General features: G+C 38.7%; 4 protein-coding genes across 6 annotated transcripts; 2 read left to right on the forward strand and 2 right to left on the reverse strand.

Moving 5' to 3' along the window:
- The first annotated feature begins 62 nt into the window (after window positions 1–62).
- On the forward strand, window positions 63–4,696 carry oxt (Xylosyltransferase oxt). The gene is made up of 3 exons (XM_068285692.1): window positions 63–1,123; window positions 1,181–1,341; window positions 1,574–4,696. Exons 1-3 carry the CDS (start codon window positions 409–411, stop codon window positions 3,356–3,358), a joined length of 2,661 nt encoding a protein of 886 aa, XP_068141793.1. The 5' UTR covers window positions 63–408; the 3' UTR covers window positions 3,359–4,696.
- A 5-nt stretch (window positions 4,697–4,701) lies between these two features.
- Elp5 (Elongator complex protein 5) lies at window positions 4,702–6,145 on the reverse strand. Its single transcript, XM_068285697.1, has 3 exons — window positions 5,994–6,145; window positions 5,195–5,897; window positions 4,702–5,134 (listed from the first exon to the last, which is right to left on the reverse strand). The coding sequence occupies exons 1-3, from the start codon at window positions 6,040–6,042 to the stop codon at window positions 5,041–5,043; spliced, it is 846 nt and encodes a 281-aa protein (XP_068141798.1). The 5' UTR covers window positions 6,043–6,145; the 3' UTR covers window positions 4,702–5,040.
- Window positions 6,146–6,523: 378 nt separating this feature from the next.
- LOC137573698 (plasma membrane ascorbate-dependent reductase CYBRD1) lies at window positions 6,524–13,918 on the forward strand. 3 transcript variants are annotated; one of them, XM_068285695.1, is made up of 4 exons: window positions 6,524–6,673; window positions 12,432–12,641; window positions 12,785–13,151; window positions 13,216–13,918. In XM_068285695.1, the coding sequence occupies exons 2-4, from the start codon at window positions 12,449–12,451 to the stop codon at window positions 13,382–13,384; spliced, it is 729 nt and encodes a 242-aa protein (XP_068141796.1). In that variant the 5' UTR covers window positions 6,524–6,673; window positions 12,432–12,448; the 3' UTR covers window positions 13,385–13,918. The 3 variants fall into 3 exon arrangements, with proteins under 3 accessions (XP_068141796.1, XP_068141795.1, XP_068141794.1); XM_068285694.1 differs by lacking the exon at window positions 6,524–6,673 and adding an exon at window positions 7,083–7,243; XM_068285693.1 differs by lacking the exon at window positions 6,524–6,673 and adding an exon at window positions 8,726–9,377.
- A 31-nt stretch (window positions 13,919–13,949) lies between these two features.
- Window positions 13,950–18,338, reverse strand: LOC137574004 (adenylyl cyclase X E). The gene is given in 13 exon segments (XM_068286111.1): window positions 13,950–14,263; window positions 14,624–15,036; window positions 15,097–15,365; window positions 15,424–15,513; window positions 15,581–15,754; window positions 15,756–15,828; window positions 16,021–16,382; window positions 16,444–16,657; window positions 16,659–17,192; window positions 17,244–17,380; window positions 17,430–17,773; window positions 17,833–17,989; window positions 18,249–18,338. Coding segments are annotated over 13 exon segments (3,171 nt in total).
- Window positions 18,339–18,441: the final 103 nt, after the last annotated feature.

Below are 18,441 nucleotides of genomic sequence, written 5' to 3' on the forward strand. Positions count from 1 at the left end.
TACTTATGATAATCGGTATCGACTCATCTTCAGTTACTTTTAGCCGTTACCAGCACTGGTTGCTTTGGCTTCTAAGTGGTTTCCAACACTGAAATATCGTTACTGCCTTGCGGGGGCGTTAAAGATAAAAAAAACAATGCAACTGCAGTTAAATGTTAATTAGTCAAAGTCAAACAAATTAGAACATAGTCCGAATGCGGGGTCAGACAAGCACAGCAAGAGGATCATGCCACAGTGTCGCCTTAGTTGTAGACAACCATCAAGAGACACAAAGACAACAAACCGCAGTCAGAACGCCAGCGAGAAGATTGAGAGGAGCAAAGTACCAGACTCGTAAATTATCGATATCAAGTGATAAGTAATGACCATGCGGGGGTGTTAGGAGGTGCAGCAGGAGCAACTGGAGCAATGGACACCCACTCGACACAGTCGCCATCGATGTCTGTGCGTTGGCTGCGCCGCTATCGCGCCTTTTTTCTAATCCTTCTCTGCATCATTGGGATTCAACTATTCCTGGCCTACAAATCTTTGGATATTGTTGGCAGTAACAATGGCTCTGGCCTTGAAGCCGAAGCAGAAAGTAGTGATGCAGCAACAGCTAGTCCAGCCCGTCCACGTTCGGTTGCTGGGACGCCCCAGCCACGGCTGACGGCCAAGCAACTGGGCTTTGAGCCCCAATGTGATATACAAGCCAAGGAAGCAATATCGGCGCTTCAACGCGCCAAAACGAAAGACTGTCGTCAACATATCGCCCAAATAGCGTGCTCCATACAAGCGGGACGCTTCTATGCCACCCAATTAAACAGCAGTTGCCCAGCGGGTAATCATACGGCCAACGTATCCCTCGGCTGTTATCGGGACGAGAAGGATCATCGGCTCTTAGGTGGCTATTTTAGCAGCTTTAAATCTTCCAATTCACCCAACCGATGTGTCGAACTCTGTCTTCAGTCGGGCTATCCTTATGCGGGAGTTCAGTATGGCCGGGAATGCTTTTGTGGCTTTGATACGCCACCAAGTGCCAGTAAACTGCCCGATTCCAGTTGCAATATCAAGTGTTTGGGCAATGTCAAAGAGATTTGTGGTGGTTTTTATGCCATGAATGTCTATGAAACAGGCATAGCCAGTGAGTAGCCTAAACGATTGTATCCGAGATTAGTTTACCGTATTGAATTTTTTACAGAATTCACTGCACAATTGGCCGCCACCAGTTCACCTACGGGCGAATCACGTGTTCGAATTGCATTTCTGCTGACGCTGAATGGGCGAGCATTGCGACAAGTTCATCGACTTCTCAAAGCGTTATACGCTCCCGAGCATGTCTACTATATACATGTGGACGAGGTGAGTGATGGCAGAATGGGAGAATGGTGGAGGTGGTGTAAAAGAAGAAGCCGGATTTCAGTAATTAATCGCTAATTGACGCAATGTGATCCAACTAAATTCTTACAGTAGTGGTCACAAAAAATGTGTCTATATATAGACATGTAGAAAACCTATAGACATTAGATCTTCCACATCTGTCTCTTTCTCTGGCTTCAGTCTTTTCTAATTGAGTCGGTGTAATCTCTTTCAGCGTCAGGATTACCTTTATCGCAAGCTATTGGAACTGGAAACGAAATTCTCAAATATACGTCTAGCTCGGAAGCGCTTCTCCACCATCTGGGGTGGCGCCTCGTTGCTGACCATGTTGCTGCAGTGCATGCAGGATCTGCTGAAATCCAACTGGCAATGGGATTTCGTTATTAATTTGAGTGAAAGTGATTTTCCGGTAAAAACCCTTGATAAACTGGTTGATTTCCTTAGTGCCAATCGGGGCAGAAATTTTGTTAAAGGCCATGGCCGGGAGACACAGAAGTTCATACAGAAACAGGGATTGGATAAGACATTTGTGGAATGCGATACACATATGTGGAGGATCGGAGATCGTAAATTGCCTGCTGGCATACAAGTGGACGGCGGTAGTGATTGGGTGGCCTTGTCGAAGTCATTTGTTAACTACGTAACCCATCCTCGGAAAGATGATGAGCTATTGCAGGCCTTGTTAAAGCTATTCCGGCATACCCTACTGCCGGCCGAATCCTTTTTTCACACCGTTCTGAGAAATACCGAGCATTGTCACACCTACGTGGACAACAATTTGCATGTGACCAATTGGAAACGGAAACAGGGATGCAAATGCCAGTATAAGCATGTCGTAGATTGGTGTGGCTGCAGTCCCAATGATTTCAAACCCGAGGACTGGGCCAGACTGCAAGCCACGGAGCAGAAATCTCTATTCTTTGCTCGCAAGTTCGAGCCCATCATTAACCAAGCGGTGCTGTTGCAGCTGGAGGAATGGCTTTATGGTCCATATACTCAGGAATATGTCAATTTGCATGGCTACTGGCAGTCGCTTTACGATTATGAAGATCAACACGGTGGTCACGACGACCTGGCTAGAAGTGTGGGTGACAGTCTTATGCGCCTTGCAGCCAAACAATTAAAAGTAGCTCCTTTAGAGCTTCTGGAACTAACGCACTACCTACATAGAGATCAGTACAAGGGATTCCTAGTCCGCTTCAGAGCCCGACGTGGTGACCCGACCGCGAAAGATTTGTATGTGGAAACACGTATACGTCCTGTGCAACAGGGCAAATTAGCTCGCAATGCCCGTTTCAGCAAGAGATTACGCAATTTTGAGGTTTCCACGGACTTCGATCAAAAGGAGCAAGTCGCTCGAAACTTTGCCAAACTGATGGGTCCCCAGTCGGATCTGGTGCTTAGTTATACGTATCAAGGATCAAGTGATAGCAATTCTGCCTCACACTCGTACAATCTCACTTTGCTTTGGCTAGACCCATTGGGTCGTCTGCAGGATTTTAATGAACTGCATGTAGAGGACTCGACATCCGATGTCATTAATCACTCCAAAACCTTGCTCAAACAGCCCCTGACCCCGGGCATCTGGACGGCCAAACTGATAGGACGTAACTCTATCTATGCTCAACTGAAATTTCTAATAGCTCCTCTTGCCTATGGCAATGGTCAGCCATTGCAGAGTGTCGACAATGCTCAAAAGCGAAATGGCGGGCTCGGTTTGTCCCTGCCCGAGGATTTTGAATTGCCAGTTGAATGGCAGCAGCATTTGCACAACGAGAACGAGCAGTTCTCGCTGCGCCAGGAGGCCGAGGCCCATGGCAAACTTCTTGGTGTCGATCTACACAATTGGATTGACGAATTGGTGGGTAAATTCTTTCAACTCAGAGAAAGTTGCCTTGAGGAAGCCCAAACAGACCTCCCGCTGCCCCTGTGCAGTGAAACGCTCTGGAGTTCCCGTGCTTCTGATCCGAAAAGCGATGTCGAAGCATTACTTAAATGAGGCAATAAATAGCACAAAGCCATTTTGCAATGAAAACCCGATTCTTATAGGATAAGTTTTGCAATCAATTTACACTTTTGCCCCCCTCAATGCCTAGTTAAATTCTCTTCCTCGCCCCGGTGTTAATATAGAAAATGCTTTAATATCCATGTCTTAATATGGGCAGCACACACTTTAAACGTATTTTGGAGATTCACTTGTACCTCATGGGTATCAATTAGACAGAGATGGATAGGTATTCAATTATATTGTATTTAATAATAGATAAGCTTTTAATAGATTTAATATCCTATAGGAATCGGTTCCATATTGGTACAAGAGTAGTAGTCAACATTTTGTTAATCCGTGTTATAAATTTTCTGTTTTTTTGATCCTGTAAATACGATAGTCGTTGTCGTCCAACTTTTTCAAGATTTTGTTTTGGTATATAGTATTATTGGATTGTATCTTTTATCATTTTGCAATAGATGTAATATTTGTGATATTTGTAAACGTAAACTAGACGCCATTTTGACTTGGACTTAGTTCCATCTTTACATAGATACATATAGAAATGCTCATATGTATGTACACATGTATCTTTTTTGTATTTGTTTGATTTTTCGTTAGATTTTATATATATATGTATATATGTATGTATTTTTGTGTTTTTTTTTTTTTTTTAATATACATACATATTGTTAGAGTTTAATTTGGACGATTAATCGATGTTTGCCACCGCATTGTAAATATATGCCACTCAAAAATGTATTTCCTTTCTCAATTTTACTGAAAATTGAAACATTTTAAACCAAATGAATATATATGTATATATATATACAAGTGTGTATACACTATATCTCTAGATACATGTATATGAAAGTTATGCCAGCAATCGATATAATTGTAGTTAGACGATTAAAATGAATTAATATGTAAAAATAATGTAGTTTAAAAAGTTAAACCAAATTTATAGTTATTAAATCAATGAAAAGCAAAACTATTCTATTAAAAATGCAACAAAATCCAATCTTTGCCCCGGATATACATAGATATAATCCAAACTCAAAATCCACATATATGTATTTGTGGTTCTTGTAAATTCGATTTGAAATTAACATATTTCTAGCATTTATTTAAATTAAAAATTACACAAAAAAAAAAAAAACAAGGCATCTTATCATCTGATTTAATTAAGTAATCAATCATCATTGTTTAGCCATATAATTATAATAATTTAGGCAGTGTGCATCATATCAACCGATATTCACCATTCTTGATAACTTTCTCTAAAATATGTTTCTTGTACTCTCTTTTTCTCCCCCAATGAATGAATAATAAAAATCAATGAACTCAAAAGTCTATGCTATTCTTCATTTAAGGTGATTTACTCTCTATAAAAATAGTGTAAGCCATTCTTCATTCAAAAAATCTTATATATGTATGTACATTTTCTAAAGGGTTATAAATTGATTGAAATTTGAAATATGAATCGCATTAATACCAAAATCAAACTGCTGATGGAATATTCTCCGGAGGGAACATTGTACGGACCCGGTTAAAAACTTATTTCATTTGTTTTGTTTATAGGAGGGCTTAGACTTAAACAGACTTAAAGCCAAAGCCATTTGTACTGCCGTTGTTGGGTTTTGCTTGTGCAGCAGCATCGCAACCTGCCTCTGCATCTCGATTGATCGCTAGGCTTACAAATTCAGATCCTCATCGGGATCCTCCTCATCAAAATCATCATTGGCATCAGGTGTATAGATGATAGTACCCTCAGTGGGTTCGCTGGTGCTGAGACAGTTGATCTGATGTAAGATCATGTAAGGCAGTCGTTAATTTCATCCAACTTACCGTTCATATGGCAATGTGAGGGCGTTACGTGCCATCATTTCATCCTCATCTAGTTCAATTTTAAAGGTACCACCAGCTGGCTCTGAAGGTGGATTCTCTATCGTGGTTTTGGGTGTGGCGTGACTTTCGCTTGTCTCCAATGCCGTGACCTGGAACTGTGTTTTGCTCACTTGACAGGAATAACGTTTATTGCTTACTCCTCCACCCGGCTTTCGGGAGATAAGGGACAGTAGCGTCTCTGTTTCCAGGCGTAGCACCAATTCAGCCATGTACTCGCAGCCATTTAGAATGAACTCCGCATGCGGATGCTGCAGATTTTGTGGTGACGCCCACAGGAATACACGACGAACGTACTCAGAGCGACGCACCTTGTTTAGGAACTCAAAGATATACGCAGGCGACTGGTAGCACAAAAGATCAGCTAATGTGGGCAAAATGACATTATAGCCATTTGTTTTTGTGTTGGTGGCATCCACATTTTTTGAAGCATCCGTCGTTGTTTCACCGCTTCCCTCATTTTGGCTAATGTTGTTGTTGTCGTTGTTATTATTGTTGCTGCACTCGTTCAAAAGCGTTTCGTAGGTGGCCACGTGCTTCAGCTGGCTGCCAGTTGGCATAATCTTAATAGTGTCCGCCTCCTGCCCCTGCTCGTGCAGTAAACTGCCAATGAACTTAAGTGCAATGCGCTCTCGATTGAGTTCATCTAGAAAATTGATGCAACAAATGTGCCAGCGCATGAATGACAGGAGAGATTTGATTATTTGATGTGGAACCCTTGCGGTATATTTATCTGACATACCGATAATCAGCACGACCTTTTGATTGGTCACTATCAGGTTGGAAAGCATTATATGTTCATTCAATTAATTTGGAAATACAATTTACGTTTAATGTCTGCGGGATTTTAATGCTTTTTCAATGTGACCAGACTAGTGGGTTCTAAAAAATACCAGTATAAATACTAAATTTCTAAGCAAAAAATACTAGCTAAAAGTAACTGCTTTTCAATTCGAAGAAGAAATCCGACACTCTGGCATATACAATGTAAATCGAACTGTAACTTGACACCCTTGGTCGATGGGTGGGCTAGTGGGGCGTCATTTATATGCATTGATGCTTGCAGCCAAATCACGACCTTGAACTTGTTGCATCGTCTTGTTTGCTACATGACATTTTCACTTTTATTCCTTGGCCTGGTCGGGGCCAAAATAAACTGATAACTGGTCAATGACATGACAGTTGTTCGTATGGCATCGCTGCCAGCGAGCAACTAAAGACAAAAGAACAGAATCCACGGTTCACTTTTGCTCAGTGGCTTGCCGAATTTCTCTCTGTATAGGTTGTTGTTTTTTTTTTTTCTCTTTTCTATTTTTTTTTTTTTTTTTTTTTTTTGTTGTGTCGTGCTGCCATTTTGTTGCTGTAAAATAAGACAAAAACGCGCATTGAAATTAATCTCACACTTGGCAAAGACCGACACTTGTAAGTATCAATTAACTTTGTAGTTAAGCCACGTTCAAAATAGGAGAATTTGTTGATTTGTTTTGGTAACGTTTACACATATACATATGTATGTACATATGTATGAATGTATATCCAACAAGTGGTTTGCAGCTGTGTTCCTGTGTGTGTGTGAGAGAACGCGTTAGTAATTGTGTGTGTGTGTGTGCGTTTGTGTTTCGTTGTGGTAAACGCTTTTTGGAGCTTATCAAAATGAGCTTTTCATGCTATGTGCAGCCGAGAGGCGGCTGCATCGGCGGGGTGTTAACGGTTTTGCAGAAATTTTCATGGCTTTTCTCTGTTTCCTGACATTTGATTCCATATGGAGCAGTGTCGCAGCCTCCTGCAAAAGAACATTCCAATTTTCTTTTGTTTGCTCAACAAGTTAAAGCTAACAAAATAAAGGAAAATATATTTCAAATTGTTGAGAAAAATTCACATAAAATTGTTGAAACTCATTTGTCTTTGTTTTCGCGGAGTTAAAACTCGTTTGGTAGTTCTCAACTTTTGTATTGGCAATTAATCACGTATACGTCATGTTGTTCTCTTTTGGTAAGTATGTACATATTTATGTACGTCTGTATGTATTCTCTTGCGATGAACAACACAGATGCAATGACAATCACACAGTTATTCTGGGGAATTTTTCTCCTCTTTTTTTTTTTTTGTATCAAATTTGTTGACTCAGAATTTAAGTATATATATGTACATACATACATACATATGTATGTAAATAGTAAGTACAAACAGTGGCAATTGAGTCTAAAACAAAAATGACGATATATGTGGGTAAATGTCCTAGCATAGGATTGGCATTCACACATTTTACAACCGCCCACAACTTACTACGCACCAATGTATAAAGGTTTATGCATATAAATTCTTAAAAAAACATATTAGTCATGGGTTTCACGACTCAATATTGATATAAACCTGTGTATTTTATATACAAAAAAAATGTTAAGTGCGTTTTTCCCTTAACCTTCTGTTCCATCTGTTCTACCTTGAACTGGGTATTTCGCTTATTTTGAGTGTTTGGGAAGTTAACAATTTTTGCTTAAAATTTGAATATTTCACACATAAATTTAAAAAGCCAAAAATCAAAAATCTTTCCAGAATTGAATGCAAAATTAAATGAATAAAACAATATAAAGCCGTGACATTTAAAAGTAATTGAAAATGGAATCAGAAGGATCCACGGGGAGATTCAAAATTCAACATTTCCATGAAATCCTCGGAAATTGTGTATACAAGTTTATGAATTGATAGAAGCTAAATATTTCGATTGTCAATTGCTATTGCCATTGTCCATTGAAATTTTAAGGATTTTTCAATGTTTTGTATGCAATTGCCATATATAGAATATTTTATAAGATGAAACATATTCGAATTGGAATGCAAATCATATGACTTAATGGAATGCAAAAAGTTGCCTTCCCCCGTCCAGTCAAAGCTTTCAATACGCCATTCAAATAGTTTAGTGTGTCTAGCATACTTAATTCAGTATACTAAGTTGAGTCGCCTATTCCCAGATACCCCTTAGCGAAGTTAATAAACTTCAACAAAATTCTATATTAGTTGCATTCATTGCAATTGCAAATTCTATTCTGCAATACTTTGTTCCAGCAATTCTGGAAAGAAATGAACTTCCAAGACAATTGTCTTAAAAGAATTCTGAACAAAAGGAGCTCTAAAATTAAGCCACTCAATAGAACGGTTGTCATTGCCATTATACCCTTTTGACCCATAGGTGTAATAGGGTATGACCAGATTTGTAAGCAGTCAACCTCTTTAATCGCCATTTAAAATAAAACTTGAATAAAAAGGAACAAAAAATAAACTAAACAATTAGTTGGATTATTAACGATAAGCTTTACGACCAGTCAGCCAGTCAGTCAGTCCCCCAGCCACCATTACCATTGATTACCAACTAAAAACTACTTCGTCTACAAATTTATCGCATGCGATATTTGTTTTCGTCGGAAGAAAAAAGCTTTGGCCGGCGGGCGTCGGCTAAAGTCACTTGAAAATGTTAAATTCAGTTGCGCAGTGCATATGGAAGTGAACGGTTGTTGGATTACAGACCACGATACGACGATACGATATTTCCCGTACATTTGATACTTTTTAGAGCTAACGCTATTATTGTTATTGTTGCTATTGTTGTTGTTGTTTAGTTGTGTTTACAAGTATCACCGCGTATACACACATTGCATGCCAGACGAAAATCACAGCGGTTTTACCTTTTTTTTTTTGGTTGTCGACTAATTAAGAAGTGAAACAGCAGCAGCAACTACAACAACGACAATTACCACAAACCAAAAACTAGCAAAACTAGAAAGAAAATTACAAAAACCAAAAAGCAAAACAATGTCCAAGGACTTGGATGTAGAGCAGGCCGCTGGGCCGACAAATGATATTAAAGTGGAGACAATTGCAATTCAGCCGGCAGCAGCAGCAGCTCCAGTAGCAACTGTTGCTGAAGCAACGGTGATCGCTGTGACAAATGGCGAAAAGGCTGATGATAAGCCAAAACTCCAACAGCAGCAGCAATCGTTAAATGTTACCGTTACTACAACACCAGAACAAGCAACAACAGCAGCAGCATCACCACAAGGAACAACCTCAACAACATTTACAACAACAGCAACAATCACACCATCTAACATTGAGGCAGTCAATAAAGGTAGCTAACTACACACAGAACAATTAAAAGCATTCCCCTTTAATATAAAGAATCACAATTGCAACATGTCCTTTGGAAAAACTCTCACTCACAGTGGGGCTAGAAATTGTAGCATATCGATATGTCCTGTAAAGTTTAATGAAATACTTGAAATTCTTAAAACTTGTTGTATATACAAAAAATAATGCGCGAATAATGGGCCTTTAAAGGGAAATCGGTAAGAGTTCTTCGAAGTGATATGAAATTACACCTGCTGCAAATCAATAGGCCTTTAAATACTTGGAAACCAATTTTGTATATACTATATACATAGGTCACCTAATACGTGTATATCTAACGTATGTTTAAAGCGAATCTAATTGCAATCCTAGAGAACTGAAAAGTTTTAAACTATGGAGACTTGCACGGAAATTTATGCTTAAGCTGAATGAGTGGAGTAGTTTTTCTTCAAGTGTATGGTGAATGGCTTTGAGTGCAAAAGTAAAATCAACAGCCAAGCCACATAAGCCGCACAAACGTTTTAGTTTAGTAAAAGTTATAACAAAACGCACCAAGCAGACAAACTGCATTGCCATTGCCACTGCCACTTGGTCACAGCGCCACTCCTCTACGCCCCTCTCTCTTTTATAGGTAGGTTTGTCGGTCTACCTGTCTGTATCTGCGTCCCAATCCCACCACCCCTTTATTACCATCACAAAATGTATTTCTCTTTGGTCTACACCTGCCTGCCTCATCATCAACAAGTTGAATTTCACTTTAGTTTTTCAACTTTATTTATTTTATACTTTTGCTGTCTTCAACTTTTTACGCTTTTCCAAAGTCATCGTCTACACACATACAACAACAACAACATCACAAAAAACATAACAACAACAACGAAACCAATCCAAAAAAAGAAGAAAAAACAAAAGTTAAACATACAAGAAAAAAAGTTTTACTTTTTTTTTTTTTCATTTTTCTTTCAAATTTTGCGCACGATCTGTTGCCATGCTTTGCTGATCTCAGTCATATGCCACGCCCACTTAAGCATATTAATTAATAATGTCCATAATCATAATTAATATGCCAATTAATTTCACTGCCAAAAAAAAAAAAGAAAAGGAAAAACCATACTTAAATATGGATATAGAGCAATTGAATAACTCAACATTGACGCGTGGCCAGACCCTCTCTGTGTTACCATGATAATGTTACCCATAGAAGACATATATGTATAAGTATATATCTATGTGAACTACAGCCAGATAGTAGCTGCATGTGAGTGTGCACTTTACAACTTACAGCATTATCATTCATTATGTATTCAAACATCTCGCCTCGACGCGTTTCGCAGCGACTCCATTTATCAGTTCATTTTCTCAATCTGACAAGAATTGCAAACATCATTCATTCATTTGCATACGGCAGCAATTTCAATTGAATATCATGACTATAACTATGTATACCGTTATCTAAGGGGGCAATGTAGTCAGTTGTCTGTGCTGTCTCAAGGTTAAAAGAATAACATTGAGAAGAAATCTCAATACTCAATTCTATTGCCCATATCAGATCCTTAATGTCCTTAATGTCCTAGAGCAAGGTCTTTCATATTGCCCCACCTGAAGTCAAGTATTTGTGCCAACTGAAGAGTTGATAATTACGAAATGTGTAAGTACTACGATAACTACTACTATACTTGATAAGTAGGTTGAATAGAGTTGAACTGACAAATAAAATTTGTGTAATCTTTTGAAAGTAAGATTACCTCATACTTCGAAATGCTATATAATTTACAATCAGAACCCAATTAGATTAAACTTTTGGAATTCAAAATTAAAATTCTACACTTGAAAAAAGTCGCAATTATGTATTTAAATACAAAATGCTCGAATTGGATTTGTAAAGCGTTTCATACAAATTGTTGAGTCACAAACTGGTCTATCTCCTTGCAAAGTGTTTTGTGTTTTTTGTTGTTTTGTGTGTTTTGTTAAAAAGTAAAAGTCTCTTTTATACCCATTTGTTGAATGAATGCCGTACTTGATTTACTTTTAACTGGCACCTGCTGCCAATAACAGGTTCAACATAATTTCAATTGTGCTAGAATTTTGACAATAATTTCACTTTTTCATATGAAATCTTAGGAATTTCCTACCAACAAATTCTATGTACAATTAACAAGTAACTTCAATTACTTATAATTGCTAAGAAATTCTTGCTTTGGTCTTTTTGATCTCTTGTTTTTAATTACTCACCCACTTAAAGGCTTTAACCCCCCATGACCCCATGCTCATTCACACATATATATACATACATATGTATGTATGTACATATGTATGTATCTATATATAGATATAGTTTTTGTACACATTTTTCAAACACGCGCCAGAATATTTTGCTATTTTAATCAAAGTATTTTCTAATTCATTTGCAGTTTTCGGTTTTTTTTTAGTTAATTGTCATTTCTTTCCGCATCTCTGACAATATCAAAATGATGACATGTAGAAACAATGCCATTTCCAGAATGGAAAGTATACATTTGATAAGACAGTACAGGCGCCCTACTTCACCCCTCATCATTATAAGCTCCTCCATCCATCATTGAAATAGTTGAACAAATAAACAAACTTCAAGATATAGGAGTACATTTTTTGTCTTGGCTCCAGAGATAGCTACAAACATACACAGAGGTAAACATTCTCATCGGATCTTGGCGTGGATTTCTCATAAATCTAAGCAATTTTGATACCAGATCCCGAAAGGGGGTTTGCGGGGAGGGTTGTTGTTATTCGTTGTTAAAAGTACTTTATTTCATAATATCGGCTGGCCGGCGACAATGGGTAGACATTGTTTATTGTTGGAAAAAAATGTGAATGATGCCGAGATCAGATGGCAGTTGTAATTAAGATATACAGCATTTGCTTGCAATTAATTGATTATAATCTCTGTCAATCTGTATTCGAAAGTGATTCATAGGAATGTCTGGAATGTTGTTGTTGGGGCGTATACTCGTTTTTTGTTTTGCTTGCTTCTGACTAATCCACTGGTGGCTATTCATTCGTTTGATTTCATTTACAGGCAACAATAAGTCCAATATGGATCCAGCATTGATCAACTTTAAGGTGCTCTATGTGCTGACTCAACTTTGCGGTCTGACAATGATCGTGCTGGTGGGCACATGGATTGGGCAGCATTTCGGCGGTTTGGGAGGCACCGCGAATCCGTCACTTGAATTCAATTGGCATCCCCTCTTTATGACCATTGGATTTATCTACTTGTATGGCAATTGTGAGTACCGAACGGAAGAGGTGCAACTCCGTGGTGTTGCAAAATGTTGTCGATGTGCATATATAGAGAGTTGTGATACACTCCCCAAAAAAAAAAAAAAACAAAAAGCAAGACTTAAGTCTAAATATGATATTCACTTTTAGCCATATTGATCTATCGCGGTTTTCGCACCACGCGCAAGAAGACTTTGAAACTAACCCACGCTAGCATTCATATGGGTGCCTTCATTTTGACGGTGATTGCCCTGAAGACCGTATTCGATTCGCATAATTTGGCCAAACCGACACCCATACCCAATATGTATTCGCTGCACTCTTGGCTTGGCTTGTCGGCGGTGATCATCTTCTCGTTGCAATATGTGGCTGGTTTTGTGGCCTATCTGGCGCCTGGTATACGAGAGAACTATAAGATTGCCATGATGCCGTTCCACATCTATTTTGGTCTATTTGGCTTTGTTTTGGCCATAGCCAGTGCCCTCATGGGTCTCACCGAGAAGGCCATATTTGCCATGTAAGTAAAAATGTGCTCCCTTTCTACTTTTTTAAATACTCATATTGTGTATAATCCTTTGCAGTCCGACTTATTCTGCTTTGCCCGCTGCTGGAGTATTGGCCAACATAATTGGTGTACTCTATGTGATCTTTGGTGGCTTGGTTGTCTATTTGGCCACCGAGCCGGCATATAAACGCAAGGCTTTGCCTGAAGATACGGCTTTGTTGTCAACCAATTCGGCCACTGAGTAATATGTTAATTTGGCGAATCTCTCCCAATACATCAAATGCTATATTAACTTAAGGAAAAAACTGTGCACAAAACATCATCAACAACAAACGCAACAACAACAACTACAGCAACAGCAACAACATTAGCAAATATCAAAGGAAATTCTCTATATGACCCGCTCCAAATGACCCAAAGAAAAACGAAAGGAAATGTTTAACCGTCTTTTTGGTGCTTTGTCTTTGCTTTGTTAATTTTATATATACATATATATTTTTTTCGTTTCGTTTTATCTGTATTACATAATTATAATAATTATGCAACCATTTTTTAAAAATATCAATTTATATATATATACGTATATGTATATGTATATATATACCTCTCTATAGGTGTGCTACAAAATATAATCGGAGAGTGCTCAAATTGTATGTACTTAACCTCAGAGTAAATCAAACAAGAAACCAGAAATGTTTATATATATGTGTGTTATATATTCATATAAATAAATCTATATTAAATACAATATTATAAAAAAAAAGAAACCAAAGTGTAAATTTATAGTTTTAAATTTTATTTATTTTTTAGTCACATATGATTACTCGATTTCTCATTATCTGTGACGTCATTTGTTGTACTATCTTCTTGAAAATTGAATGATTTGTCAAGTGCCACCAGATAGGTGGGAACTTCTCCAATGCCCTTGACAAATATCTCACCTCGATAAGTGCAACGAATGCCACATTTACGCAATATTGCGGCTGTAGCTTCGGTCACCTGTATGTAACCCACGATCGAAGTGGATGTCATGCGCGAGGCCATGTTAACGGGATGACCCCAAATGTCATAATGTGGCTTGGAAAGGCCCACCACACCAGCCATCACTGGGCCATGGGAAATTCCTGTGTATGAAACTTTTATTGGGCTTGATCAAAGTGTATGCTGAGGAGAATAACTTTAACCAATATTAAGGGTTCCCTTCAAACCATAGATAAGTAGGGGGAAGTACATCTTGTGCTTTGATTTTCTGCATAACACGCAGAAGATCAACTGCAAATTGGGTCATAACAACGACAACCTGATCGTTAACCTCCAGTAAAGGATTCTGACTAACAATAAGAAGCGACGGGGTGTCTCTTAAAAATTGTGAGATTTCGGCGTCTGATTTACCAACCATGAAATCAAATCGTACTCCACCTGGACATGTATGGATTCTAAGAACAACTTCCAGAACAAGGATCTGGTTTGATCTGATTACTCACTCGTTTTGGCACGCAGATATTGACTGTTTTCATGACTTCGTTTCTGGGTTGACAAGTGCATTGGAAAATTAGCATAATGCTCCACTTGTAGGCCACAGGCAGCTATATATGTCCAGTTCATTACTTTGATCTTTTCCACCTTGTATTTGTCGGTATATTTCTGCAAGACATCTTCGAAATGGCATATGAACTCATTCAACACACGTATGCCCATGCGATCGGCTTCATAGTTCTCAATGGTGGCAAACATAACAGCCACTTTATCGAAATTCTTATAATAAAGTTCACCATGTCGTCGATGTTCTAGAAAATCATTTGCCACATGCGACGGCAAAAGGTTTGCCATTATAATCCTAATCGAACGTGTGGTATTCTGTGTCTGAGCATGCTTCTCCTCATAACGTAATTTCACACTGAATGCAAGAACATTCCGGGTGAATGGTGACTGAAACTGAAATCTACAAGCTACTCACTAGTAATCCACCTTATTCATATAGGTAATATGTCGCTCTTTGATGGCAATCATTATGAAGAAGGCAAGCATATACAAGGTGTGAGCATCCTCAGCCTTAAGACCCACATTCGTGGTAGCCGATCGCTCGAAGGCGAAGCCATATTTGGCATGAACGGTGACAATGTGTGTGGCAACGATAATCAGGGCCAAGCACAGTTTGAAAATCATCGGAAGTCCAAAGAAGAATAGCATCAGACTAAGGGCCACAATAATGCAGTGGGTAATGGTCTACGAATGGATATCTCCATTAGCTTTACTAGTTGACTTACTAGAGAGACACACGTACCCAAGGTGAGAAACATATCAGATTAGGTAGTTGATCAGATAAATCTGATTCAATCAACTCTAGCTCAAATTTAGCCATATTGCAAAAGATCTATGTAAATGAAAGTGAATTATGTGAACTGACAATGTGTATAACCTTAAGCAGATATTTTTCAGACCATTTTTAACGATGATATCGAGTATATTATAACCATGGCCACCACACACACTAACATCCGTGCAAAAAGCTGATCTTCTAGTACCTTTGATAAGCTCATTAGCACACGACTTAATAGGAACTTGGGCTGCGACCATGGCGTTAATGGGCGATATTGAAGCCAAATTTTTTTATACATAGTTTGTCACCAGGCAAATGATTGACAATACCAAAAGTAATGAGAGTGTTCCAAGGAATTGTGAAAACATGCTGTTAATAAAGTGTTTTTTGGTTAATGTTTTTGAAAGGCGTATGGTTTAATGCTTTGTAGTGTTGGGTTGTTTATAAGTGAGTGAGCAAGTGAGTATATTTCAACCGAAACTATTCCTTTCTGATTCACTCACTTTATCACTTGGCCAGTTATTCCTTTTTTTAATTTCATAGGGACATATGAATATGTACCTGTATTTGTAAAGAAGATTCTTTATGTGGTTAAAAATGCTTTCATTTGCAATCAAGTAAACAAGTGAGTGAACATACATATGAGTGAACAAGTGCGTGAATAAGTGGGTGAGTGAGTAAATGGATGAGTTTAACCAAACACTACTGCTTACATACAATGGCAAACTAAAGCAAATGAAGACCAGAGCTATGCCAGCACCCAATAAAGTCAGCATGCTGTACTTCATAAGGAAATCTGGAAGATTCATATAGTTCCACTCAGTGGTGCCATTACGAAAGAGGACCAAGAATTTGGAGATATCCGCATTCAGTAGATAATCCTCACTCTGATGTCTATTCTTATTGTAGCAGTTAACAATACACTATAATGAGGGAAGGGGGGCATTAGCTAATTGATCTAATGAGGTCACTTGCACTTCACACTCACTGCGTAATGCCAACGGGCATTTTTTCCACCTCCTGCTTCATACCGAGCTGGGTTTCCTGCTGAACTTCCTTATAAACATTGCTGAACTGTATATCATCCACAATGCTGGCGTGGAATGAGTTGTCTGAAACATCATTCACATCTTCAGCGACGACTGCATCAGCAGTGGCTAAATCTCGCACTCGACCCGTCACCAAGTATGTTATGATCTGATTCTTCGTTAAATGGATCATCCAAAGCCTTTGTGGACCCTTCTTCGTAGTAGTATTGATTTCCTAATAGATCGAGTGTACGTTCGGATATGTGAACTTTTCCTGGTATGCCCGAGCTCTCCAGTCGATTGGTGATATCTACATCTTTGGACCATATATCAAACTCCCATTTGGTGCGACCAATAATGCCCGAAAAGACCTCGCCAGAGTGTACACCGATACGCATATCAATGCTCAATTTTCGACGCTCTCGGGAATCTCGCGTGGCCTTGATCATTTCCAATGCCTGATTCATGCAACAGGTGGCATGTTCAGGATTGTAAAGAGGAATGCCCGAGACACAATTATAGGCATCACCTAGGAATTTAATGCGCAACACATTAAAATGCTCGGCGGAACGATCATACGCAACGAATAGTTCGTGCAGAGTATCCACTAATTCAGCAACATCCAGCGTTGTGGTAAGATGTGTATAGTTAACCATATAAGCCACTAGAATCGACACTTCCGGATACGGTTCCACAAAGAGTTTACTAAAACACTATCAGAGGAGAGGGCTAACGATGCTTTTTAATGGGACTCACCGGGGTAGAGCCAGTTTAACACTAAAAGCTTGATCGCATTCATCTTCGATGCGTGCCCGGACCTCGTCCTGCATAGAACGCGCTATCTTTGGAGGCAATATAGTCTCCAATATCTTCTTCTCATTCTTCGCAACTAACTAAAAGACATAACTTTTCAAAAGCTTTAAAAACCACAAACAATTCTACCTTTCATAAATTGCTCTCACGTAGCAATTGGTAACGTGAGATGATCTTCTTTCTTAGATGAAACTCGGTCAATGCACGAAGAAATAGAAATACAATATTCAGATATAACAGGTAGATGCTATATGAAACGATTTTTTGTTGTCTGATGGGATCATTGATATTATTATCTACCACGCCAAGCATATAGATGAGATAGATTATCGAGACAAGAAGCCCCAACAAATAGGGCTTACCCTTCTCATAGAAACTAATGGGAAGAAATAAATAAATTGAGCTAACCACAATATGATCGTAGGATGGAACCAACGGATAGTTGGCATCCTGGGTTAACTGCACAAAGGTATCTGCATAATTGTGAATTCAAAGTCAACTTAAATTTTGAAAATCCAACTTATTTGCTTACCCATGAGTGTCAGAATCACTGCCATGACACAGCTGGCAATAACGTTTAGAGCATGATAATAGTGAAAATCTGTAGGTTCCTTCAACGAGATCCACATTATAACCGGCGTCAATATCATGGCCATAATATAGGGCAATACCACATAGAACGTTAGGCTCTAAAAAAAAGGAATAGTTTTGAGAATATTTCAATTCAAAAGTGTGGATTACTCACCGATGCTAGAAAAAACAATGCACATATGTGTATGCCCAGCAGGAGTTCGATGGTAAAGATAAATAACATGGCATTGGTCGAAGCCACACGATCGACATAACTCGAAATAGTCCTTCCAAGCCAACCGAGCGGCATTTGTTCTTTTTTCGAGTGGAGAACTACTTTATGATTTTTCCTCCATGTTGTTGGAAAATCTCTCTTACCCGAAAGTGAGTCCATTCCCAGCCCTTAATTTGGGCTATCAGTCGTGGGTCTAAGTCATCTTCTTCAAAGCTCTTTGGCGGTGAGCTCATTTTTTGTTACTGGTTAACTTGATTTCTAAAATATTCATTAGACATATAGAGCTAGGACATTTGTTTTACATCATCATTTCAAATTGGGCTTATCGATGATACT

The sequence above is a fragment of the Drosophila tropicalis genome, unplaced genomic scaffold (assembly GCF_018151085.1).
Source record: "Drosophila tropicalis isolate 14030-0801.00 unplaced genomic scaffold, ASM1815108v1 contig_443, whole genome shotgun sequence".
Taxonomy (NCBI): Eukaryota; Metazoa; Arthropoda; class Insecta; order Diptera; family Drosophilidae; genus Drosophila; species Drosophila tropicalis.

Coding starts and splice junctions, on each gene's coding strand:
- oxt (XM_068285692.1), top strand. CDS start 409: ATGGACACCCACTCGACACAGTCGCCATCGATGTCTGTGCGTTGGCTG. Junction 1,124..1,180: donor CTATGAAACAGGCATAGCCA/GTGAGTAGCCTA, acceptor AATTTTTTACAG/AATTCACTGCACAATTGGCC. Junction 1,342..1,573: donor ACTATATACATGTGGACGAG/GTGAGTGATGGC, acceptor AATCTCTTTCAG/CGTCAGGATTACCTTTATCG.
- LOC137573698 (XM_068285693.1), top strand. CDS start 9,062: ATGTCCAAGGACTTGGATGTAGAGCAGGCCGCTGGGCCGACAAATGAT. Junction 12,642..12,784: donor TATCTACTTGTATGGCAATT/GTGAGTACCGAA, acceptor ATTCACTTTTAG/CCATATTGATCTATCGCGGT. Junction 13,152..13,215: donor GAGAAGGCCATATTTGCCAT/GTAAGTAAAAAT, acceptor AATCCTTTGCAG/TCCGACTTATTCTGCTTTGC.
- Elp5 (XM_068285697.1), bottom strand. CDS start 6,042: ATGCTTTCCAACCTGATAGTGACCAATCAAAAGGTCGTGCTGATTATC. Junction 5,898..5,993: donor AAAGGTCGTGCTGATTATCG/GTATGTCAGATA, acceptor TCAATTTTCTAG/ATGAACTCAATCGAGAGCGC. Junction 5,135..5,194: donor CTCACATTGCCATATGAACG/GTAAGTTGGATG, acceptor CAACTGTCTCAG/CACCAGCGAACCCACTGAGG.